The sequence below is a fragment of the Liolophura sinensis genome, chromosome 6, assembly GCF_032854445.1.
Source record: "Liolophura sinensis isolate JHLJ2023 chromosome 6, CUHK_Ljap_v2, whole genome shotgun sequence".
Taxonomy (NCBI): Eukaryota; Metazoa; Mollusca; class Polyplacophora; order Chitonida; family Chitonidae; genus Liolophura; species Liolophura sinensis.
Window position 1 is genome coordinate 70708808 of NC_088300.1, and position 27111 is coordinate 70735918.

A 27111-nucleotide genomic window follows, 5' to 3' on the forward strand; every position below is an offset into this window, starting at 1 on the left:
ATTTCAATCCAATATCAATCTTTTATTTTCAACTTATTAGTCAAGGGCTATGTTTATTTTAAAACTTCAAATTGCATGTTACAACAGGGGTGCGTGCAGCTGCAGGGGGCAGACAAAGCATCTCATTGAGTAGTTGATCACCTATACAGAATTTCACCTGCAGCAGTGAAGATTTTTTTCTGTGTAAACCTTCGAAATCCTATTACATGTGGGAAGCAAAATCTCATCAAGCTTCTTTAAAAGCCTTATATTATCCTAGACCTAGCCTAGATACAACACTCTACCATGGGAACCATGTCCAGTTTTTATCTCTGACATTTTTTTTTTTTTTGGGCCATTGACCTTCCCAATATGGATCACAGTTTGCATGTTTGAATACATGCTACATTAGACTTTTCAGCAAATATTTTTCAGAAGAGCTTTTTTGTTTTGATGAAAGATTATCGAATGGTGACCAGGTCTGAGATTGCTTGGAGGGTTAATCTCAGCCATACAAGCAAAATTCATCAGTTGTTCTTGTGCGGTCATATTCCTTTAATCTCTAGAATTTTCTCCCCTGAACTTGGCATTGCCTGGGGACAATCCTGTCATGAAAAGTCTGGAGAGTTACAGACTATGATTGATCGGCAACGCCATCTCACAGTTCTTCAATTTGTTGAATAATGTGACTTATACCATCGATGACCAGTTCCTTCAACATGACCTTTTATAGTTAGAAGCCAGATCTTGATATGAAAGCACTTCAATTAGTCATGTGACAAACCTACCGATAAAGTAAACATGCAGACATACCTAGTATATAAGATGGCTTGGGAGAGCTGTATAGAACAACATCCTATACCATCCCTGATAGACAACATTACACCATTAATCTTACTATCTTTAGGGGAACATGCAAACTCACCTGACATCTATGAGAGTGGAACTGGTAACTTTCTAATTGGTTTTGGTCTCTGATCAGTAAATGACACCTTTCTGGTGGGAAAATGATGGTGCCTTCAGTCATAGCTTTCAGTCCCAACTTAATCTCTCAAAGATAATTGGAATTTCCTAGATTTCTGTAAATAAAATCTTGAAGTCCCTAACCTCGTCCAATGTGCATGGTACTGTATGAAGCCAACGTAAGTAGATTGATAAATGAAGTACCATTGGCAGGTTCAGTGCACTGGCGAATGAAATTTTTTGCTTTACATTTTCATTTAAATTTACACAAATGTATTGTATGTTCTTGTATGGTTTCCTTACTTATTATTTTGGTTTTGAAAAGTTTGTACTTTTAGTTTTAATTCTTCAACACCTGGTTTTATATATCTAGCTTAACCTTGACATACCTAGTAATGTTCTCTGCTCAGTTAAACATTTATACATTTCCTTCTGAAATGAATAAATATGAAAGGGGCCTGTTTTTACAAAGCATACAGTTGCCATTCATACGACTGTTGAAATGCCCCTGGCAACATAGAAAGGAGGCATACATCACCATACTACATGCACTTTGTGCAGTGCAGCAATTGCTTTGAGAATAATTCCCTTTTTCTTAAATATTTCCAAAGGAAAGTTGAATTTAGGTACTTGTAATGCCAAGATTACATTGCTTCATTTTGCAGTTGTTCCAGGACAATATTGCTTCAGTTTGCAGGACTTGCTCAGCTTTTTGTGCTCAGGCTTGGAAGAATTAGATGTACATTTATTTCTTTTTGTCATTTTTTTTGGGTGGTTAATTAGAAAACCAGATTTAGAGGTCAGCATTTTGACCATTGATTCCTCTGTTAGAAACCACTTCAGAAACTCCCAAATTACCATTTTTTTGGATGGGAGGGAAATATTTAAGAAATCAATCAAGGTGAAGGGATCAGCATGACATATCTGGCGGTGTCCTTGGTGAAAGTCAAACAAGGCTCGTGAACCCACACTTAGAGCCACCACCAGATGGTTGTGTGGCAACTCTTAACCCAATATTGAATTTACACCATACTGAAGTCCCACCTTAAAACTGACTGCAAGCTGTGTGCCAACTCTTTGTAAATTAGAATATGCTTGACAACAGGGTTTTTATTGATGGTCAATTTTTACCTCTGCAATGTCAGCATTCATTCCTCTGACGGGACCCTGGATTATGCATGCAGGAAATCTTTCGGCTCAACCAGAAGCCTCTATCCACGAGGTTATAAAATTTGAGGAATAGTCTGTATACCTTTATTGACATTGCTGCACAATCGAGTTTCCAACCCTCTTAATGCAAATACTTGGTGTTTGGGATGAATTTTTATTGTATTCAGAGACAGAACGTCTGTATTGAATCCAGTCTGGAGTGTTTTGGAAGGCTAAAAGGATGCCTCCAATTCCTGATAAATGAAGTCCTTGAAACCTGTTTGTCCTTTGATTACATTGGCAGAGGCACTGCGAAAGACGTTTGAATGTAAAGCAAATAAAAGCGACACCCCCAGATTGAAGGTCATATTTTTCTGACATTTTGCCGTGATATTGTGGTTGCTCCTAAACACCTGATAGACTGTTCTGACTGTTTGTATGTGTTTATTGGATCAACGTGATAGATAAACTGTGTGTACGTTATTATGTTGGACAATAAGGGATCTGGCAGTTGTTTAAGGTGGTAATTGAACAGACTGGTCTAGGCATGTAGCTAAGGTCTGTGTGTCCGAGATTTGTACCCTGATAGGGCAGGATACATGTACGGTTGTACTGGGTACTGTCACTAGCTGCTTCAAAAGCAGCTGAAAAATGTCAGGAGAAATTATTTTCAACATACCAATATTTATTCTTTTGTAAAAAACTGTTTTCTTTGGCTTTATGCCTTACTAGTCATAACCATCATCTTACAGTTGCCATGCAAGGAGGATTGTCACAGCATATGATATTCTTAAAAACACTAATCTGTAGTACAGGCAAGTTTTTTAGGATTATACTGTACCTGTGCATGAAGCTAATAATTTATTGGTAATTAAGTGTTATTTGAAAATGAAGATATGGAAAAACATTTTTGGGGTCAAAAGTGGAAAATTCATATGCAAATTCAGGTGGTAAAAATTGAATACATATGAATGATTGATGTTCAGTGATAAAACTGCTGTATGACATAAAATCACTGAGAAAATGCAATGTGTACAGTGTTTTCTGGCAAACATGTGCTACTAGGCAGCTGATACTTTACTATTGGTCCTTCTGAAATAGCATAGTGATGACCATCTGCTTGGATGTGTTATAAATGGCCGGCACAAAAGCAGTAGACACTTCATGCCTCCATGGATAGGGCAGGAACACTTGAAGGGAATGAATATTGACTTTCTTGGGGGAGTGTCACCTACATCATTTGTAGCCTTATTTAGCTGTTTGACAAGTCTTAAACGATGTTTGTATAGACATGTGCTATTGATCTGAACATTTAGCTGAGGAATCCTTATTCTTTATGCATTTTATGCAGTGTTGTGGTAAAATATGCCAATGTGCTTTGTATTGCAGAAGTGGCTCATTGAATTCAAGGTTACATTACCATTGAAATTAGACACGTATAAAATTTTATGCCAAAAAACAAACTAGATGAATCTGTTTCATTGTTTAAATTGATAAATTATTAAACGTTTAGACAGTTTTAGCACATCAGCATTAGCATATATATATATATATATATATATATATATATATATGTAATACATGTAGTTTTATGAATTTGTTTCTTAGACTTTTATTTATAAGTCTGTGCCTGCTTTTGTAAGCTATACCAGCACTTGTCAAATCAACTGATATCCCACTCGCACTTTTCCCAAGCTCCTTTCCCACTGAAGCTTGTCAGTTTCTGGAAGGCAAAGCAATTAATGCGTGTCATGAATGCACTCTTAAGCACAGATCAAATTAATAAATAATCAGCATAACTGATATGTGTTTGTGTTCTATTTCTGAAATCATTAGGCATGCACACCTCTTGGATGATGTACTCGCCAATGAAGTGGGGATGGCCAAATCTGGCTTTTGTCTGAGTGTTTTTGACAGTTTGAGCAATCATTTAACCTATGACAAACAACTGTGTATTATCTATGTACAATGTAGAAAACATATGGTATTGTAATTATTGGGTTCCGGGTGACTTTGTGCATCCTTCAGGTGTTGGCCAATTTTTATGTCCTGATTAGTGAGTCAGGATTACTATGACATATGGCAAATGTTGGTGTTGCCTTACAAGCAGGATCTGTTGATTTGCCTTATACAGCATAAAATATTAACCCACCCACCCACCCTCATATATCTTCTTATCCTACACAACCTGCTCATTTTTCTATGAACTACATGTGGGTATGACATATGCTACCAACCAAACCTGACAACTGGTGATGATTGCAGTGAGCAGAATCTCTCCTGCTAAGGTGTTATCTTTGTTAACCATCCACTGAAGACTGAAGGTTAAAAAGTTGACCTTGTGACCTGAAGGCAAATTGATCCCATGCCTTGTCGTTTAAGGGTCTCCTGCTGTGACATTTAATTGTCAGAAAATTTTGCAGATCTTCTATTTCACTCTGTCTTTGTCCCTGTTTTACAACCCATCAAAATAATCCTCAGTACACATGGCATATGGAAACCATATCTAGAATGTACTCTAATTTGAAGTCTTTTCGAATTGTGCTATTATTCTCTAAGACAGTCACATGGACTAAAACATGCTGAACTAAATTTTCAACTTAATGACACAAAACAAGCCTTTATGTTCCTCTAGGGCAACCTGCCCTGATATTTGCCGGCATGCTCTTGTTGAATTAATCCTTTAAAGATGACTGTTCATGGAGTTGTTAGGGACATGCATGTGAAATGTGATGTTTTCAAAAAGAATGGGTGAGGTGCTGTACATGGATAAATGAGGAGTGTGTTAAATGATAATTGATATACATGTACCTGGTAAATAAAAAGAGATGCATGTTTTAGTCTTTACCATCGTCTTAAAACATGATTACGTTAATCTTTAACATCTCACACAAACAACACATAATTTATCCTACATACTTGGAAAGAGACCTAAATGGCCACAGCCATTTTGTTCTGACAATCTTTGAAATTTTATAAATCAACTTTTAATCTCAGATTATTACAAGGTTATTAATGAAAACCTCTATATAAAGTGGCTAGCTCTTATGGGATTAGCCATGTTAGATAAATCAGAAACATGATGTTACAAGTACCCCATGCTTACATGGTTAAAAGGTAAAACAGGGTTCGGGTGACATCAACAGAAACAGCTGCGTTTTCCATTTATAGAAAAAATCTTGCCAGATTTGTTAAAATTTATAACATGGTCGGGCTTTCAATTGTCTCATTTATGCGCAATTTTTCTTACATTGAACTGCAATATTTTGGAAAAGCAACATCACAAAATAGAAAGGTATGCATTAAAACTTTATTGCTGCAAGGATACATTTTGTCTAGAGCTGTCATGCTTTTGATTTCTGATGGGTTTTTTTTATATGTTTTATATATTCGCTGTTTGATAGGGGTATTTTTGGCCTTTCATTGTTGTGTTATGTTTAGTGTAAACTAAGATATGGTCGAAATTAATGTGGATATACATGTATGTAACATCGGGAGACCCTTAAAAAATGACATTTTCAGGATGATATAGACTGCCATCCATGGTACTGTTATCCACTGGAGAAAGTGTGTAGTATACATGTCATTACAGAAGTTGAAATATTCCGAAGCACCCTGTGAACAAAATTGGAATATACAAGTGTCTAATTTTGAAATATAACGGTTTTATTTCCTGATAAATATTTCAATCCATTCTGCCTTTCTATCCTCTTCTCAGTGTGGTAGTAATTGAGTATAATATATACATTTACACAAATTAACTTTCCTGAGTAACGAACTAAGCTGTTGGTAAAAGTTATTTAAAGGTAACACTTTTCAAAAAATACATACAGTTCATGGCCATTGATTTCAGATTGGTTATAATACTGGTATATATGATCATATGTAGAGTTTTAATGGGTTTTTTATCTTAGAGAGGCTGTACCAGAGATTTTGGGCAAAAAATCTGTTAGAGCAAATCCGGTTGAATATTTGCTATTATTTTGGAACTATCCAAATGATAATCTTTCCCAGAAAATAAGGATTGTTTGTGCATGTTTCACTGTTCAAAACAGGTCATTTACCTTCTTAGAATTTATAATCCAGATCAAGATGTATCTTTTTCAGACTTTAGAATGATTTTAACACTATAAAATAGTGTATGTATAATTATTTTTTGAGGGCACTAATCTCAGCTATTCTTATTTGGGCTACTGGTATCGATTTTTGTGTGAAAAATCTCTGGAACAGCCTCCTTAAAGTTTTCTCACTATAGGTAATTTTATACCTTGCATTCAGCCTCTATTTTAAACCCTTAAAAGACAAAAGAAATACGCTGACAAATCATATACAGTGCACATACATACAATGCTTAACTGTTCTCAGGATGTAGAATGATGACAGAGCACACCATGCTGTAGCACTTGTAACACTCCAAACACTGACAGGGAAGCAGTCTCAGCAATTACACTTTTATGAATATACATGTGTATTTGTTTCTCACAAGCTTTGTAGCTATCAACATTCACATCAGACTGAAAGCAAGTTCTCATGTTGTAAAAAGTACACTTCACCAGAAAGCCACTCTTCTAAACAGAAAAAATATCCCACCCTGATAATTGAGTAGATTTTATGATTTGAATCGTCATAGATATCAAAACATCTCACTTCTTTCTTTCTTTAGTTTAATTATCTGTGATAACTGTGTGTACATACAAAGTCTGCTGACATCTACTTCTGCTCTGACATCCTGAAGCAGATTTCAATCAACCTCTTGAAAGCTCTACGAAAGCTTCACATCCGTCTCATAATGTTAAACAAGAAGAAATGAATTGTGATGTACCAATTTTTCATGGTGGCTTTGAAGTTGGGGACTTGTAGTTTCAGATCATTTGTAATCTATAAATTAAATCTTAATATTGGAAGGCAATATGATTTTCATGGGCAGTTTAATGATTTTCATTACATATGCATGTACGTTGAACCCGTTAATAGACAAATGCATTAATATCCATCTATGAATCAATATGGATTGATCTGTTTTCATTGATTGTCTTGGTCTGTATCAGCATCAAAAAAGTAAACACTGAGCTTATATGTTTCAAGAAATTTAGGTTAAAATTTCACACCCAGGGTTTAAATCCCCATATATAAGCGGATAACGATTTTGTCCCTACAGTATTTATCAAATAGAAAGCCAGTCTTGCATGCATGTATATGTAAAGCTGAGCTAAGAAAAATCATGCTAGCCGTGTTGACTGCTGACATCGCTGGTTTAGTGGCATGACGTCACTATGATGCGCTATGGAATGCAGCGTTATATTGAAATATGACGTCGGCTAAATTACTGCGCAGGGTATAAGTTTAATGTCACAAAGAAAAATAACATCAGCTAAATTACTGTGCAGGGCATAAACTTAGTGCCACGAAAAAAAAATAAGGTCAGCTAAATTACTGCGCAGGGTATAAGTTTAATGTCAAAAAGAAAAATGACGTCGGCTAAATTACTGCGCAGGGCTTAAACTTAGTGCCACAAAGATAAAAGACAGCTAAATTACTGCGCAGGATATAAACTTAGTGTGTCACAAAGAAAAATGACGTCAGCTAAATTACTGCGCAGGGTATAAACTTAGTGCCGCAAAGAAAAAAGACGTCAGCTAAATTACTGCGCAGGGTATAACCTTAGTGTCACAAAGAAAAATAACATCAGCTAAATTACTGTGCAGGGCACAAACTTAGTTTCACAAAGAAAAATAACGTCAGCTAAATTACTGCGCAGGGTATAAGTTTAATGTCACAAAGAAAAATAACGTCAGCTAAATTACTGTGCAGGGTATAAACTTAGTTTCACAAAGAAAAATGACGTCGGCTAAATTACTACGCAGGGTATAAACTTAGTGTCACAAAGAAAAAATGACGTCAGCTAAATTACTGCGCAGGGTATAATTTAGAATCCATAGTTCCACCCAGCTTATTACGGAACACCTTTGTGGCAGTGTATTTTTTGTATTACTTGTGTGAAACAGAACATTCTGAGCTTTGTAGGCACACCACTTAAGTCCCCAAAGCATTCAGCAAGTGGTATACAAGCTAGTTTGAAGGTATTTTGGTATTGTTTGCTCTTAGTGTTGTTGGGTAGCCATCATCAATTGTTTTAAAAAAAACAGTGTACAGGCTGTCTAAAATGTCTTTGATCAGCCAAATAAAATGACCAATCATAAGTGAGATAACCATTTGATGGTGAAGGTGAGAATGATGAATGTTTTCAAGCTGAAGGATGACACAACAATGTTTGTTCCAGAACAAAACCGACTGCTGGCAACTTCAGGGATGCCTGAAAAATCTTTAAAGCTTCGGTAAACCACTCGGTCGTTCACAGGCTGAACTGGCCTGAAATTTGTTCTGATACGTTTTCGTGGATTGTTGTGGGATCTGTGGTGGGAGCCTGACCCTGGGTGACCTACTACAACTCCCTCTGATGTCCCTGCCCCTCCATGATGCTCTTTCTTCCTCTTGTCATGACCACTGTCATAGCTTATACCAGATAGAGATTCAGAGTGATCCATTTGAAACATATTCCAAAATTTCTTCAACTGAAAAAAAAAAAAGTAAAGTGGAAAATATTTTTAATTTTATCTTGCATATAAATTGTATAAGCTGGAAGATGTGAAATTAGTATCTCCACAGCTTAACAGTAGATTTCTTTACCCCCCCCCCCCCCTCCTCTCTAAAGCAATATATCTGTAAAGTCACTGTTTTCATTTATTTTCCTTGATATTTTTGCTGAGATTTTCTCATGGCAATGTGAAGGCTCACCTGAAAAGTTTAGTATACAGCTTCTCTTTGTTGGTATACATGGTAATAATTGTAGGTTTACTCAAAATTTTAGAGAAAGCCAAAAAATTTGTAAATAATTGGAACTTTCAGGATATTCTGCCACCCTGAAATCAAGATAAAACGACAAATTGTTACTTCTCAATAGTGATTTGATAGACGTACCTGTTTCTTTGATATTGTTTGGGGTTGTTCAAACAGAGTCCAGATGACACTCTCATGACAGCCAGGTGTGGTGAGGGAACCATTATACCTGTAGTAACGACTTTTGTCCTTAGGTAGGAAATACTTCACGGATAAGGGCTTTAGCTGAACCTCTTTGTCATCATCTGAAGTGTTCCAAACAATACCAAGCCACATTTTAAAAAATCAGTTTTGTTAAATCTTTGTATTAGTAATGAGTTGCACATTAATTTCCAGTGGTTTAGCTCCTGAGTTCACCCAAACATTTAAACATGGGTTTTGACGAATTTAAACTTCAAAGCACGTTTATCATATAGTCATTACCTTTTCGCATCAACCTAACTGTTGTTTATGTGTACTTTAATTCTCCAAATTTATGTAATATAAATTTAAGTAAAATGGGAAATAAAATAAACCTTACTTGGATCCTCAACATGTTCCAAAGCATCTATAATAGTCTGTAGAACAGGATTGTCATCAGGAGCAAGCTGACAACATGAATAGATAATCAAACTAAGCAATCTGCATTTAGTTACTTCATAATTTTCTGAATTTTATAATAGTTATAATTACAACTTTGTTGTGATACATGTAATGAAATATGTACACGGTTTGGCAAAAGAAGCGCCTTAGTTCTGAGTGTAAACGTTCTTGATGACAACTAGATTACAACAAAATGTACTGATGTGGACATAATATTGTCTTTAGGGAAACCTAATTTGAATGAGAGTAGAATATAATACAATTATACTTTGTCAATAAGCTTTACCTCATAAAATACCCCAAACACAGCCAAGCCGAGAGGCTGTGTCATTGCTTCTGTGATAGATGCATATGTCTCAGAGTCATAGTTCACAATATGTAGCTGCAAAGAGAAGCAAATAAACATTATGTATTAAAATGAGTTATAAATATCATAAAAAAGCACACTTACTGACATGTAGTAAACAGGGCTGACAAGATGTTTTAAATGATTCAGCTTAGATTAATATTAAGAACATTATTACAAATCGCTAATGTAAAGTGATTTTTGTCCTGATTCAGCCATATTCTGATCTCAGAATTGGAAGTTGCAGAAGAGTTTTGCTAGTACCAATCTGTAAGTTTTACAAAATGGAGATAATTCTTCAATGTCATTTATTGTGGAAAACAACGTGGAGCATTCCAGTGGTAGATTTTATAAGCCTTCCTTCAAAATCAGACTTCATCAAGAAAAAGTCCGCTCCTTGTATATGTTGTGTATACATGTAAATACAGGTAAATAATTGAAGAATGTGCATGAGTTAGTTTACGGGTTTTATTGTGATTGATTTGAGGGTTTCATGCTGATGGTAATAATTGGATTTCTGCTCCATCTAGTCTGGTCACAACTCTCTGTTTTAATAGGCTAACTTATACCTCTTTATTATTGATATCGTTGAGAAATAGATTTAAAATGCTTCATGTCACGCCAGTGGGAAATATTTTGAATTCAGAAGGGTGCCTTTATGTCTGTTCCTTTAACTGCCTAAGCTGTCTTTACCCAATGGGGACCCAGGCTTTAACAGTTTCTCACTGTGTGCCCAGGGGCCCAGAGGTGGCCAGATGAGAAATTCTGCAATGACGTTTTGTCCTCCAGTAGGAGCCATTGCTAACCATGCTGTAAGGTGCATACTGTCTCTTGCCAGAGGCCGAAGTGAGGAATGGTCAAAGTTTTCCCCTTATGCAGCTGGAATAAAATCATACATATATTGGCCCGAGAGCAATGATCTGGCTGTTTTATGCACCCTTTGAGATTTCATGGGACTTTAGAGCTGACTTGGACCTCGAAAAACAGGAGCCAAAAGTCAACCTGTGCCCCACATTCTGATTTGTGTTGCCCTTGGGATAGACATTATGGACTTCCTTTGAATACGAACACCCAAGCTTTGTACCAATGAATAGTTATTTATTGTTACTTTTATTGAATATGGCTTTGATACTTTACTGTAGGCCAGTCATGTCTGGTGCACTGCAGGTCTGATCCCTTGCATAGGAATAATCATGATGTGTATAGGTGATTCTCAGTTTGATACATGTATGTTGTTTACCTTGAAATATTTACAGAATTTGTGGTGTTTGAAGTTTAGTTGGAGAATTAAACCATTAGTTCTGCAGAGCTGTAAGTGTTTAAATATTGTGACATTGGCAGTGATGTAATGCTTTATCCAGTACAAACCAAAGAAGGGATCAATTACATTTGGATGAGTACATGTACTCAGACATTTAGTATATCTGAGTGCTGACCCATCTGGTGAAACCTTTCAGACAGAAAACCTATCAAATGTATTAATCAAGACATGAGAGTGCTCCAGAGAGGTCATGGTGGTGGCTGGGAGGGGTGGGTGGGTGATGTTTTATTCTCTGCCTAATCCCTGTGGCTAGAACAGCCTTGGTCCAGCCTCTGAAACCCATAGGAACACTTTTGCTGTCTCTGGTGTATATAGATAACACCTGCACAAGCAGTATTCATGACTCTGTCCACTTGATTTATCGGTGGGAGGCTCAGATGTGAAGTTTGTGTAATCTGCATTGAGAGTTCTTCAGTATTCTGCAGCTTTTATCAGCTGTAGTGAGTCACCATGGGGTGAGGTAAGGGAGAAAAAGAGTAACTAATTTGCAGTTTTGAGAAAAAACTTAGATAATGGAATTTTTAATATGTAGACAAAAGTGATATATAGATGTACGTATTAGCTTGAACTAAACTGAAGGCTGCTGTTTTAGCACAGAATATGGGTATCTTTGGGTTTTATATGATCACATTTTGGCACACAATTTCACTTGGCACATTGTGGATATGTGAGCCTGTTATATGCCTAAAATAAGTAGTGTTCTGGCTGGCATCCTTTCAACTGCTATAGTTCTGTCAATACAGTACATCCTGTTGTCACCATTCATCCAGGGATTCATAGAAGTCGCGTGGACGAGCCCTTATTGGGTCCGTCGATTGAATAAAAAAATCAATAACTGGTTATATTTATTCAATTTGATGTTTTTTGATATGCCAAATTTTACATAAACTCAGTTTGAACATATCCAATGTTCCGTAAAGCAACCTGTTCATGTTACAAGTTATCTCCCTTGTACGGAAATCTTCATGGGGAGGAAACCACCAGTCAGGCCTCGTGCGCTCACATGTAGTCACTTGCGCTACGCTAATCTCAAAAACAGAAGTTACGACTGGAAGCTGAAGTCAAATTATTCGTGAGGAACGATGTTTGTTTTCATACGCCTCTCCGCTTCCCAAAAGCGGAGAGGCGTATGAAAACAAACATGACACATTTTAAGCTTCCTTGGTCTCATATTGTTCCTCACAAATAATTTGACCTACTTTGGCTTCCAGTCGTTCTGTTTTTGAGATTAGCGTAGCGCAAGTGACTGTATGTGAGCGCACGAGACCTGATTGGTGGTTTCCTCCCCCTCATGTCAGGTATGGGTAATATCTTCAGCTCCTTTCAAGGCAAGCACACAGTTTCGTTCAGGGTGTTGAGATCCAGCTGTATTGGTCGTGGAAAAAGTGACTACTCATTGATACATAAAGTAGCAGTGTTTTTTATCTCTCTAAATATGTAGCCTCTCTATGTAAAGATCATTATAGTTAATACTCCATGTGGTAAATCGCTGTATCGCTGTGGGTCTCATAATTTTCTCATTACCGGTGGATGATACTACCCTGTCAAATCAGACTTTGTTTTGAACTGCTTTTGTTGATTGAAATCTTTGTTTATTTTGACAGGTAAGGATAATATTTCCAGAGAATTTAGGTAATGCACAAAGCATTCAACTGGATGCACTATTCAGATTAGTTTCTAGTATACATGTAATTTTTGATTTTTTGATTTTCTCAAATGTTTTTTTCTTTCATTTTTGACTTGTCCTTTTACAGACTGAAAGTGACAACCAGGTATTCCATAAGCCATTAATGCATGACTATTCTGTCTTGAATCACGACTATTGAATATTTTTGAAAAGTGATGTCAAGACCAGTTGCTCATGTGAGTCTAGATTGACTGATGATCTGGGTTGTAAGCTTTCTGGGCAGGTCTTGCACTTCACTGCACCTTATCCTGAAATACATGTAGCAATAACTGGAGTGTGTGCCAGTTATCAGTTTGCAGTATCAATTAGGAGGCCAGATTGAGTTCATATATAAGCAGTGATAATTACTTAAATCAGTAAAGTACAGCAATATACAAAAATATTAAATTTTAGTATTGAAACAAAAAAAACCCTCAATTTCAGTTGAAAGAAAAACTCAATTTCGCCCAGAAAGTGGTGGTCGGTACGTGGAAAAATGACTTTTGTGAACCCCTGGCATCCAAGGTTTATAGTGAAACTTAGGCCCCCTGTGTAGGGGCCTGCCCAGTGGTCTGCCCAGTGATGCTACAAAGTACAGGAAAATGACGTTGTATTTTGTAAAACGGAACATGGTATTCACAGCTACATGTACTCCAGACAGTTATGATTTGTGATAAGTTTCATACTTCTATTACTGGAAACTATAGAGATTTGATTTGGGTCTGTTTCTCATGAATGTTTAACCGTTTATGACCTATAGGTTTGGCCAGCAGTATGTGCTTTTCCACTCTGTTTTACTACAGGATCAACAGCAGTGACCTCTATATCATCATTGTGGACAGGATAGCCCTAATGCAAACTACTTATGAGGATTGGGGAGTACTGCAGTAGATATCATGTGTTGTGTAAATGTAAAAAAGCTCTCACATCCTTTGGGTTTGTCGTGGGTATATTCATGCCCTAGGGTGTATGCTTGTCCAGGGTATATGCTTGTCTTGGATGTATGCTTGTCCAGGGTATATGTTTGTCCAGGGTGTATGCTTGTCTTAGGTATATGCTTTGTCAAGGGAGTATGCTTGTCCAGAATCTATGCTTGTCCAGGATCTATGCTTGTCCAGGGTGTACGCTTGTCCAGTGTGTACGCTTGTCAAGTGTGTACGCTTGTCCAGGGTGTATGCTTGTCAAGGGTGTACGCTTGTCCAGGGTGTACACTTGTCCAGGGTATATGCTTGTCCAGGTTGTTTGCTTGTCTTAGGTATATGCTTTGTCAAGGGAGTATGCTTGTCCAGAATCTATGCTTGTCCAAGATCTATTCTTGTTCTGGGTGTATGCTTGTCCAGGATGTATGTTTTTCCAGGGTGTATGCTTGTCCAGGATCTATGCTTGTCCAGGGTGTACGCTTGTCCAGGGTATGTGCTAGTCCAGGGTATATGCTTGTCCAGGGTGTGCGCTTGTCCAGGATCTATGCTTGTCTAGGGTGTGCACTTGTCAAGTTTGTTTGCTTGTCAAGGTTGTTCGCTAGTCTTAGGTATATGCTTTGTCAAGGGAGTATGCTTGTCCTGGATGTATGCTTGTCCAGGATATATGCTTGTCCTGGGTGTATGCTTGACCAGGTTGTTTGTTTGTCATGGGTATATGCTTTGTCCAGGGTGTATGCTTGTCCTGGTTGTATGCTTGTCCAGGTTGTTTGCTTGTCTTAGGTATATGCTTTATCAAGGGTGTATGCTGGTACTGGATAATTGCTTGTCCAGGGTGTATGCTTGTACTGGATGTATGCTTGTACTGGGTGTATGCTTATCCAGGATGTATGCTTGTACTGGGTGTATGCTTGTCGTGGATGTATGCTTGTCCAGGGTGTATGCTTGTACCGGGTGTATGCTTGTACTGGATGTTTGCTTGTCCAGGGTGTATGCTTGTACTGGGTGTATGCTTGTACTGGATGTATGCTTGTACTGGATGTATGTATTTAGTTTGTGTACTTGTCCTGAATCTATGATTGCCCTGACTGTACATGCTTGTTTGCCAAAATGAGAACTCAGATCGCGTTTGGGTATTTGCTTGCCCGAGGCAGGGCTTGAAATAACGCTTATCTAAACTCGCTCAGACTGGATGCTTTTCCTCGGTTGTTTACATTGAATGGTAAGTGCACCCCCTAGTAGGTGAACTCCCGCAAGTAAGTTTCATTTTGGTGATCGACTTTGCAGAAGTTCTGACAGAATGTTGGATAAAAAAGAAAATGCTACTTACTAAAGCCAACTATATCCTGTAACGCGGTAGACTGATTTTTTTCTTCGCCAAGGTAGCGATGTTGACGGAATATGCCAACTGACATAACATACGCAAAATGCAACAATGGCGAATGGTAGTGCTAGCACAGTTAGACTTCTAAAAACCAGACTGATGGTGACATCAGTACATGTCCCTGCACATGTACATGTCCCTGCCGAGGTGTATGCATGTTCTTGGTGTATCCTTAATGTTTTGGGTGTATGCTTGCTACAACAGCTGGGATTACCTCAAGAGGATAAGCCTCACTGTCAACAGTGTGCTCAGAACCCAATTTATCGGAACCTGGTCCTCCCCAGTGAAAGTGAAATTGGACTGTCTTGTAGACTTTGGTAAGACCAGCGCCGGTGATGAAGTACTTCCCTTTCACATTCACTTGAACTGTAACAAATGGTATCCAAAAGTTCGTGAAATTGGAATCAAAATGAAAAAGATGATCATGGCATGCAGTATATGACTCTTTTCCTGACATCATGTTACGTGGATGAAATAAATGAGTCTGAGGATTTTACATTACCAAATACACCGTTCCAAGTAATCATACTTACACAACAGTATCACTGGGCATGTTATGGTGAAGACCAGTAGTTCTGTTTTTAAATTGAGTGTTGCAAGTCAATGTTCATGAACTTCTCCATGTACACATATCAATTTTTGGATAAGTCACAGAAAATAGCACATGTAGATGGCAGATTACAATGTTCGACAAAATATGATTCAGACTGTGGGTTTTACCTATGGAGAATTAATTATATGGATTTAGCTCACCTGTGTGCCCATTGTTCTTTACAGTCATCTTACTGCCAGGCAGGGGAGGGTCAAACCAAATGTTTACATCTCTGAGGTTTGCATCAAATCTTGTCTGATTTCGGTGGATGTTGATAGGCGACTGGTGTTGCCCATCACACTCTTTGTCAGGATACATTTCCGCCCATATCTGTGGTCCTTGTTTAATAAGAAAATTTATATCTTCAACGTAATTTGCAGCAGAGTCTGCATATGTCCTTTTGAAAAATGTAGTTAGAGTTTTTTTATTTGCACTTCCAGAATTCAGGTGAAACTATCTTTAAGGAGGTCTCAATATTAAAATTTTTATTGTAAAAAAAGCATAATGACTTCAGAAACGTCACATGTCTTTTAGCTGAAAATGAATTACTGTTTTTAAATCAAATTAAAGACACTTTAAAATATTCCTTTCAAATTTTATTCATAAAATGAGCAGTTTGTCATTGAGAGAATTAGACATACCCCCAGCTCCTTCATATCCCCAATGGTGCTTTCTCTTCTTTTCTCCTAAAACAAAGAAAAACATTGGTTCATTGTTGTTTAACACACAAAATCAATGATATGCTTATTGTAGATATATGTTCTGATGTTGTAGAAAAGTTCTAAATCATTTCACAATCTCTTTGTTTAACTAGTCAAATTGTCTTCAATAGACAGTGGTCACGGACATGAATACATAAATAAATATGAATTTCTTGTAAGTGGATATCTCATTAAACACTGACATAATAATTATTTCTAAGGAAAGTTGTTTAGATTGAACCATTGGAAAATGGATAGCTTAAGTCACAACTATAACTCTTTCATGCCTTTAAAGTGCAAACGATAATTTGATCATGACAGAAACCTTGAGATGATAGCATGAAAATTAAATGTTCTTGAATGTTATTTAACCTAGTGACACAGGTCAGCAGCAGGATTATTGCCAACTGCAATAGCCTTTGGCTATCACAGAACAGGAAATCCCTGCCATATCCTTTTGTTATCAAAAGCATCACAACAATGAAGACAATCATTTAATAGTACAGCTTAACCATAATATCTTCCACAGAATGACAAAATAACTAGTTTGCCCGTTTGACCACTATTCCCACCATTAATGCTGCAGAGAAACAAATTGCAACCTTTTATACTGCAATATTGAAACCATCAGTGAGAAGATTTCCAGAGGGCAGATTGTGAAGGCTTTATCTGGGTGTCCTGTTTAGTGTGTGAAATTTCCTCTTTGTTTGGTAGCTCTAGTGTGTACTGAGAACGACAGGAATTAGATTACTGGGTAATCTGATCCCTGAGTTCAGATCTGAGTACTATTGATTCCTGTTGGTCAGCTCCTGTGTACATGCAGCAGTTCCCGGCTTAAGTCGCTAATGTCCAGTGCATTTTGTTTGCTGCTACTATGCCAAAAATCTAACTATCTGCAGGCAGTACCCTGGTGTCGCAAACTTTCAACCATCACTTCAAATGCACCCTAATTTATATAGTTCCACTGTTAAAGGTTTATTTTGAAGCCATCAGAGTGTACATGCATGTGTGACCCGTATTGCTAATATGTGATTTGAGATTTGAGAGCTGTCCATTGAATACCTGAATTGCCAGAATCCAATTGCACATGGACCCTTTTTTATAATTACTACAACATAATTGCATACAATTGAAAGTCTTGATGTTGGGATTCAAAACTGATTATCAGAGTTGATATTAGTTCCCTGAAGGCATAGGCTAGGAGCAGATACATCTTTCAAATTATGCATGAAATGTATGCCTATAGGGCATTGTCTTGAAACTATCAAGCAAATCTCTAGTTTAAGAAAAAGTTGTGAAAGTAGCAAACAGTGATGTGTGTTAAATATAGTGATAATCATAGTATTGTGATACAGTTTAGGTACATTTAGCCATACACGCCTGTATTTCTTGAAAATTTTGTTGAGAAAATCCTTGAAAAACATGTGTTACAGTTTTGCTGATGATTTCTGATGATGACAGATCACTTTCATTAAGCAAATCACTAACTTAATGTTTCATCATGAACTTGATTCATGGTAGCTGGAGTTTATGGTAAAAGCTTTTACTGTTGGATTTTAGGCATGTTTTGTAGACAATTTTCTCTCTGGTACTGTGTAACATTGTTTAGTTACCCGATAACCTGAAGCTTCGCCAAACCCTGCGGCCATGGAGAGGCTGCACTGGCCTGAAGTTGTCCACCATGTTGGGGCCATTGCTTCGACCACTGTTGGTTATCTCCTCTGGCATGGCTTCCGCCCCACCAGTTCCCACATCAGCACCTGTAGGTTTACTGTGACCATTTGAATGAGGGTCACTGGGATTGTCCACAGTGTCTGTATGGCCGGTGATGTCATCATCCTTCTCTCTCGGAAAGAAAAGCTCTCTGAACTTTTGCATCTGTAATAGTTTGTGAAGCAAAGGTTAAACTTGCATTTGATAATAATTTACAGACATTCTTGAGTTAAACATGTTAAACACCATTTAAATAAGTAAATATATGTACATTAATTTACGTGAGGTGAAGTGCAGCTTCCTGTGCGACAGAATTAAGTCTTTGTTAAGTATTAAACAGCAAAACATTTGTAATAACATGAGAAAAAAAGTATTCATTATGTAAACTTCCTTTGGTACCTGATCATAGGAGATTGGAAGTTTCTCGTCAAACACTGTCCAGACTACACTCTCGTAACAGCCCGGGGTGGTCAGGGATCCGTTGTACCTATAGTACTTGCTGGTATCATGAGGCATCAAGCTCTCGATGCTCACGGCCTTAACAGGTTGTTCAGTATCAGAGTCTGTTAAAGATGAATTATGTGTACATTCAGCATATGAAGAACTATGTGAAGGGATTTAGCCATTTCCTACACCAAGTGAAAATAAGATGTCAGTGCTTTTAGCATTTAGGTGAAAACTGTACCTCTTTAAGACACATTTATAAAGACTGGAAATATGTTACATTAGATTTTTTTTTATCTACATAATAAAGAAATGATTTCTCATAACTTCAAGCCATCATCTAGTCTCTGTGAGTATTGCCTTTCTGTTAGAGGAAGCCAATAGCTCACATGTTGTTATGGCTATCTGTAAAATGCCACGAAATCCCCCACACTAAAAGGAAGGCCCTGGCCTTTCCTGCTTTCAAAGGTTTATTGACCTCAGACTTGGGGATTGCTCAAGATGTTCCTATTTCGTTTAGACTTGGTAAAGCTAGGCATTAAACAGGCTCAAGGAACAGCTCAACATATCTCACGATTACAAAGCTTAAGGCAAAACAAATCAGGTTAGATGTATCCAGATTATTGATTGGCTCACCTGGGTCTTTGACATGTGGAAGAGTCTCCAGGATTGGCTCAAGAACTTCATTGTCTTCTTTAGACATCTGCAAAAAGAAATCATTGAAACTTTTTTTAAAGAGGCCTTTTGAGTTATCACTTATTCCACATCATATGAATCTTGCATTTGTACATGTACATCAAAAGAAGTCTGATGTTTGAATATAAGTCATGAAACATTTACATTCGTATTTTCCACAGTTGGCTGAGAAAGCCAAGGGTTAAAATATCATCAGAAATGAAAAAACGGATTTACGTATGTCTAAGGCCGCTATACACATGTAAATAAACAGAATTATACACAAATTTCTTGTGTTTTTAAGTTACAGTATATATATAAAAAATATTTGCATAATTTATGTCCTATTACAGTAAAGGGTAAATACATTGTATATGTATGTGTATAAACAGTACACTTGTACTGATTTTGTCCTTGGTGAACTAACTGGAATGTGCCTTCAGACATGTATATTATGGTAGAGTTGAAGTATATCACTTGCTTAATCATTGTTCAATCATTAAAGGTTGTTTAGATAATAATCAGGAATGTGTGAGGTTTAATCAACCGTAGGATTGAAACTGTGATTGTTTGTTGTTGACATGGACGTAGAGGTCTTGCCCCAGGCACTTCAGCCTTCTATTCGTTACCATTTTTAGGTCAACTGAGAAATGTTTTTCCGCCAGGCAGGCAAGTCACTTAGTTGGTAGCCATGCTGATTACCCTTAAAGCAGCTAATATACTGGCCTATTCTTATCAGCAGGTCCCCTTATTGATTATGGGAAGGGGATTCTTTCTTGACAGATTGAAGGCACATGACCTTGTGATGTACTGCAGCTTCTCAATGAAAAGCTTTCATCTTGCCCAACAAAATTCAGTGTGAAATACTGTTTAATCCCCCCCTCTGGCATTCTCATCCTGACCCTTGGTCACCTCCAGTGTAAACGTTTGGACATCTTCCAGATTGTTGACATATAATTGAATTCAATTCATCCCCTTGTATTTTTCAAGAAGTAGTTCGATTGTCAAACAGTTACTTTTCTTATTTCCATTTGAGGACAGAAAAGCAACATTTTCATGACAATTTAGTATTTTAATAGAATGCTGTGATAATCATTAAAGTGGGCATAGTCATTGTGAATTTATGTGCATATCCGACATAATTTACAATCCTTAATGTGCTTGTTCCATCTTTTAAGTGTGGAATAATAAAGTATGGTTAAGTGTGGATATTCATTATGGCATCAAAAATCATACCACAATATGACTCAAACATCATTCATTCATGTCATTTGTTTGACCACCAATTGTAGTATGCTATGATCTTATTTTGGACAACACAACATTTTGATCCCTTTTTTGCTAGAGATAACCTATATAAAGGTAGTTAAAACATGTTCATACATGTACTTCCTTTTCAAACTTTGAACTGACAAGGAAAAAACTTTTTTGTTTTCCACAGTTTTGATTGTGTGAAGATACTGTAAATGTGTTGCAAAGTGTGATTTCTGTTCTACAGGTAGAGTAAAAAACACAGAAGAGACAGTGTTTTTGTCAAATCCCAGTGCCACATTGTCCATCTTTCTTTGTGATGTAATGTCTTTTAGCGTGTAAATAATGGAGATGGGTAACAGCTAAGGAGATCAGGCAATATCATATATTCTTCATCAAAATGGGAAAAAAAGGATATGTCCAGATTGAGGTTTGTCTGTTTTCTTTATGGATTACACAGGGAGACCATTGTAAAAAATACCCTGCATCGTATACATAAATGATTGTATAGCCAATGTGAGTATGTGTATCATGTGTGGTTATTTGTCCAAAACAAAAAAACTCCGCCTTCTGTAACAGTGTATTATCATGTCATTAATCTACTGCTGTACATGGTGGATGTGATCGGGAATGTTGCAAACACATCAGAAAGAAACTTTTTGGGTTTGTAATAGTGTTATTTTGGAGGGTGTAACATGACACAGTGTATCTACTTACATAAAACAGCACCCCTAATACGGCCAGTCCCTGGGGTTTGTCAATAGCTTCCATGACAGACGAGTACTTTGAATCGTAATTCACCACATGAAGCTGTCGTAAAAAAAAAAGTGAACGCTTGTGAAGAAGGAGTACAGAATAACGAGTTTCTCAGATATGTCATTAGTTAATGTACATTACTATCACTGCTGGATGGCGTAGAATAATTATTAAATTGAAGAGCTTCAGCTTGATCTTCATATACCTTTATGTAAATAATACCTGTATTACTATCATTTGTACATATATGTATTTACATGTAAACTGCATGATGTTTTCTCCTGTTATGAGAAAATTTATCAGGCCTCAGTTTCAGTGTTGAAGTATTTGGTTACATGTGTATAATCATGAACATATTATACTTTGACAAGCTCCAGAGGGGTGATAATCACTATACTGTAAGAATTCATTTCTTGGAACTTGTAATCATATCTGTCTGTAATGCATGACCTCACCACTATACAGGTATGATGGCATAAATTTGAGGTGATGCACCTATTTGTTTGACTTTCTACATCTTGGTCTATGAGACTCCAGTATTGGCTTATACCTTGAGCTTTCCTTTATTAGCATTATACTTTGTTTTGGTTTGGTTGACCATTGTCAAATTGTATCTAGTTATATTAACCAGAAATCGGCATGCTAATGTTTCACGCTCGTGAATCCCCAGCAGGCATATGTGCATCAGCTGTGAGTTCCTTTGTTAGGCCTAATCACAGGATGTGACACACCAATGTGACTAAAATCCATCAACCTATATTAAATGCCCTAGTGACCATTGACAGCGAGGAACCTGCCAGTAAAGCTGTCTGTCCCTTTGTCAAGAACTGAGGCAATTCCATTAAAAAAGGGATATAAATTCTGAGAAAGGAGCCTGTAACAAGTCCAGCTGCCCAGCTGTGTCAGTGAGAGGGTTAAACTGCCAGATTACAGACACTATCAAGAAGTGCAGACTTGTGGGGGTGGTAGCCGAGTAAATGAACGCTTGTGGATCATCCTCCGTAAACCATGTTACTCACTAGACTGGAAGAGAAACCCTCATCCTTTTTATCTACCCACAACTTTTCCTCTTTCATATCTCTGGAATTAGCTTTAAAGTTAAAAGGTTTGCTGTTCTAACAATAGTACAAGTAGCAATGTTGAGCACATGTTCCATTAGGTGGTTTGGCATTTCACTTTAGTTGTGGTTATTCATACATGTACATGTACTTGCATATAAACATTCAGGAGTTATTCCCCTTGATCCCCCTGTGAACAGCCAATATTTGAGATTTGAACTTGAGAAATAGATGTCATATTTTATTCTATAGCATGTAATGCACATTGCCAAAATTCGTGAACAGTTTTACCTACAGAAGTGGGAATATATAAGATTAGTGGATTATTTCGATTGTAGACGAATTGAAAAGCCTTTAATTTTACTTCATGTTTCTCCACCCATAAACCTTATTGCCACGGTTCAAGGGGAAAATTCTTTAAGGTGGTGTTTAATACAAATGAAATAAATCTGATGAATAAATAAATGCCGAGCTTTCACTACTTATGTGTGAAGTTTTATTATTGTAAATCTGTACAACGCTAAATCTGTGAGACTTGTAACACATGTAACACATCAAAAACGACATTTTAGACTGCAATTTGCTCATATTAAATCGTGCTATAATCCAAGATTGCTGAAGTTTGTCAGTTTCAGATATCACAAAAAACTTAGTCTTATTATTGTAAAAGAAAAATAAGTCCTTTTCAGTTTTAACATTTTAATATACTTTACTGAATTGCCATACCTCCAGTGGGAAAGCTTGTCCATCAACAGTGTGTTCCGAGCCTTGGTGTTCAGTACTACCCCAGTGGAAATGTAATTGGAGTGTCTGGTAGGTAGAAGGTAGCCCTCCCCCATAAACATAATGAACACCGCTATTCATTGTCACTTTCACTGAAATGAACATTTGTGAAAAATCATGTGTTAGTGACCTGTTCTATATCCTTTATCTTAGGTCTGCATAAAACATGGACAATTTTATTCACTCAGCTGAAGTTTGTGATCAAAGTCAAAGTGATGTGAAATGAAATTAAATGAGTAAAGTGTATAATTAGGAAAATGTACCATACATGGAAAACTTAAACGTCTTCCATTTTATTAGTTACTATCATAGGAGCAATAGTCTGATATTGTTGAAATTTAATTTTACCTGAGATTAGATTATATCATTTAATGTGCTGCCTTTTCTGTCACATCTGTCACTGATTCTGATTTGGCCTCGAACAACCAGACCAAACACCTCATCGTCAGAGAGATTGTGGGAGCATTGGTGATTTTCCTCAAAGATTATTTATGATTTAACTGTAAATTGTTTATCTGTGACACTAAAGTCAAACTGAAATACAATTTTCAGCCAGCAGTAAGCTTCACTTACCACCATGTATAGATTTCTGACGTTACAGACTTATTATACAATCCATGTTACTTTTGATAATGCTTGTACTTAAAAGGTTTCCTGACAATCTAAAACCATTGTTTTAGGAATTGTTACCTGTGTGTCCATTGTTTTTAACAGTCATCTTTGTGCCCATTTCCTTCGAGTCGTAGAAAGTGAAATCCTTCAGTTTGGGATTGAAATCAGTCTGCGAAGTGACAATGTTAATGGGGGACTGTTGTTTTCCATTGCACCTCTCCTCCATATCAGGCCACATATGGGGACCTGAGAAATATTTGTTTTATTGATTTCATTCGTAATTGTGCAAAAAATCAAAGAAATAAATTTAATGAAGATAAAGTCCTTACTTACAGAATATTACATTTATGTATAAGGTCTTGCCTAAAGACAGGAATTGAAGCAAGTTTTGAACAAGTAAATAAAATAGTATTTAATACAGTTATCACCTGATCTTATAGATTGATAAGTGTACAGATGCATTATGAATTTACCTGTGTGGCCAGCATAACTCCAGCTATGTTTATGTGACCCTCCTCTCTTTCTTTTAGTGTCTGAAAGAGATGGTTGAACAGATTAAACAGTGTTGTGTCAAGAAAAAAAATACATGTGCATGGAGATTTACTCATGAACATAGTGATTGTACCCTGCAGATTCATGGTAGATGCTACAGAAGTTCAAATGCAATATTCTCAGGACAGTACAAATTTTGAAATGTTAACCTAAATGTCGGCATGGTACATGTATAGTCATGACCAAGTGTAACTTTTAATCAGTGCATATTTTCTTTGAAGATAATCACCTTTATGTTTCTACATATGTTGATCTGAAACAGGGAATAGAGGTGACATTTAAACTCAATTTCTGATTAAAATTATATCTTAGGTGCAATTATCACAGGTTTTCTGCCATTTTGAATTTTGAGTGGAAGTCCATGTAGAAATTCCAGAACCATTCATGACATGTACCTATATCCTTATAGCTTCTCAGAACAACTCTGTCATTGATAGGCTGGACAGGACGGTAGTTATCCACCAGCCGTTCTCGCAGCACATCCCCGATCTTGACCAACTCGTCATTGCCATTTGTGCTGTCCAGTGATGGCTGGACGTCAATGAGTTTGTGGCCATCATCTGTGGCATCTTGGTGCTTCAGTATCTCACGGAACTGCCTCAGCTGAAACAAAACGTCATCCAAATGTGACACACAAGGTTCTTACGGGAAGCGGTCTTGAATAAGTAACAGAATACCAGAATATATCACATATGACACATATTACTGATGATTGTTAATCAGTTCCGTGTAAATGTTATTTGTCCTCAACTGAAAGTCAAAAGTGTGATTTGTTTTATCTCTTAAGCGTTTGCACACTATCCTGAAAAACTGAATTATGGGTAGCTTATTTCGTATGACAAGTCTATATTTGCTGCACTTGTGTAGTGTCTGTTGTCTTTGTTTTTGGAAGCACACACATCAAAATTCAGGATTTGCAGAATGAGGAGTGTTTTAATGTGTCATACTTGTTTGTGTGAGAGTTTCTTTGTCTCTTTGAACACTGTCCACACAACACTTTCAAAACAGCCTGGTGTGGTGAGGGAACCATTGTAACGGAAGTAGCGTGAGGTGTCTTCAGGCAGGAGATCCTCCAGGAGCAAGGCAGGGATCTTGATCTTCTTGTCCAACTCCGGATCTTCTACCTGCTCCATCACATCCACGATTGGCTGAAGGGCAGCGTTGTCGTCATTGGAAATCTGAAGATTCCAAATATAAACCAATGTTATTACCTACAGCAAGGATTTTCTCGTAACGGTTGAGAGACCTTTCTTCTCATGGAAGTGATTGAAGCATTGAGGAAATCTTTTATTATTATTCACTGTTTTACAAGGATCTACACTTGCAAATTATCTGCAAATGTTAAAGGTACTCTATAACTCTTGAAGAATTGTTACCTTTCTTTAAAAGATGTACATTCCTCAAACACTGACACAACATTTGGTCATATTTTGCGATGAGTGTTATTCCAACATGATAATGTGTAAATGCAGTTTTAAATTTCAAATCACATGGGTGATATCAAGTCACATGGATGATATCAGTTCAACAGTACCTAAATTCTATGCATTGAAACAGACATTGAAAAAACAAACAAACATTGAAACAGGACGTTCAAGGTCATTAATCGCAAGACCAATTCCCAAAATGACGTATAACACAAACCACAAGAGAGCTAAGAAAGTATATAAAGTAAGAAAATGGGACGGAATCATGCAAGGAGAATCTTCAATGATGTTGGAAAGACAAAGGGGAAAACCAAGGATTTGTGTGTATCCATGTACTGCTTGATGCTCAGTTATTCCAAGTGACGTACCTCAAATAAGACTCCAAGTACAGCCAGCCCTTGGGGTTCCTTCATGGCTTCCATGATTGAGGCATAGTTACCAGAGTCCCAGGTTACTATGTGCATCTGAGTAGTGCATAAATATATTCATTGTGTCTGGATTGTATCTGTAGTTCAGCTTGAAAGTATTTTGGCCCAAACTGGGCCTGATTTATCAGTGAGATTCTTACCCACAGCTTGTAAAAGCACTTTATGATTGAAAGTTAGTACATTTTCCTTTACAGATAATTAGGTTTGAAATATTCAGATCTGAGGTACTCTAACATACATAATACATTTATCAGGAAAGCATTGTAGATGTGTTTAAAGTTGACGTAAGACAAGCTGTGGTGACTATTATTTTATCAGGGTATACTCACCTCTATGGGGTAGGCATGTCCATTAACATGATGCTCAGAGCCTTTGTTGTTCTCCCCTCCCCAGTGGAAGTGTAACTGAGCAATCTTATACTGAGCCTCTGATGGTAGTGACCCACCCCTTACCATATAATCCCCAGAGCCGGCATCTACAGATACCTTAACTGTGAAATACATATGCAGATAACATGAAAAATAGTCAACTTAATGCAAGTTTCATACAAGTTCATATTATTATTGATAATAAATTGAGGTGCAATTCACTCCCCTCTGTTATTTAATAATATATACCTCATACAGTCAGTGAATATCAAAAATGATGGTGGGCTTACTGGTATGTCCGTTGTTGTACACAGTCATAGTGGGATTAGTGGCCTTGGATGGAATTTGAAGGTCAAAGTCCCTCAGTGATGGCTCGTACTTGGTCTTGTGCTCAGCAATGTTGATGGGAGATTGGAGAGAGCCAGCACATCCGGCATCAGGATAGATAGCCTTCCACTGGTCTGGGCCTGAAATTTGGATTGAAGTACACACATGCATGTATACTGAGATACAGTGGGTTTGATAACTGCCATCATAGAAGTCAAAA

The 27111-nt window shown here is 37.2% G+C and overlaps 1 protein-coding gene across 2 annotated transcripts in view; it reads right to left on the minus strand.

Annotated features, from left to right (window-relative positions):
- Positions 1-6479: 6479 nt before the first annotated feature.
- LOC135466815 (uncharacterized) overlaps positions 6480-27111 on the minus strand; it is a 44561-nt gene continuing 23929 nt past the window's right edge. For both annotated transcript variants that reach the window (XM_064744517.1, XM_064744518.1), the window contains exons 11-29: positions 26855-27031; positions 26526-26686; positions 26137-26232; positions 25289-25519; positions 24737-24944; positions 24263-24322; positions 23868-24035; positions 23121-23269; positions 21298-21390; positions 19291-19357; positions 18610-18773; positions 18111-18375; positions 16438-16482; positions 15958-16134; positions 15419-15570; positions 9857-9952; positions 9509-9575; positions 9070-9233; positions 6480-8663 (exon numbers count right to left, since the gene is read on the minus strand). In XM_064744517.1, the coding sequence (XP_064600587.1) occupies positions 8286-8663; positions 9070-9233; positions 9509-9575; positions 9857-9952; positions 15419-15570; positions 15958-16134; positions 16438-16482; positions 18111-18375; positions 18610-18773; positions 19291-19357; positions 21298-21390; positions 23121-23269; positions 23868-24035; positions 24263-24322; positions 24737-24944; positions 25289-25519; positions 26137-26232; positions 26526-26686; positions 26855-27031 (2918 nt within the window). In that variant the 3' untranslated portion in view covers positions 6480-8285. The remainder of the gene's footprint in view (positions 8664-9069; positions 9234-9508; positions 9576-9856; positions 9953-15418; positions 15571-15957; positions 16135-16437; positions 16483-18110; positions 18376-18609; positions 18774-19290; positions 19358-21297; positions 21391-23120; positions 23270-23867; positions 24036-24262; positions 24323-24736; positions 24945-25288; positions 25520-26136; positions 26233-26525; positions 26687-26854; positions 27032-27111) is intronic.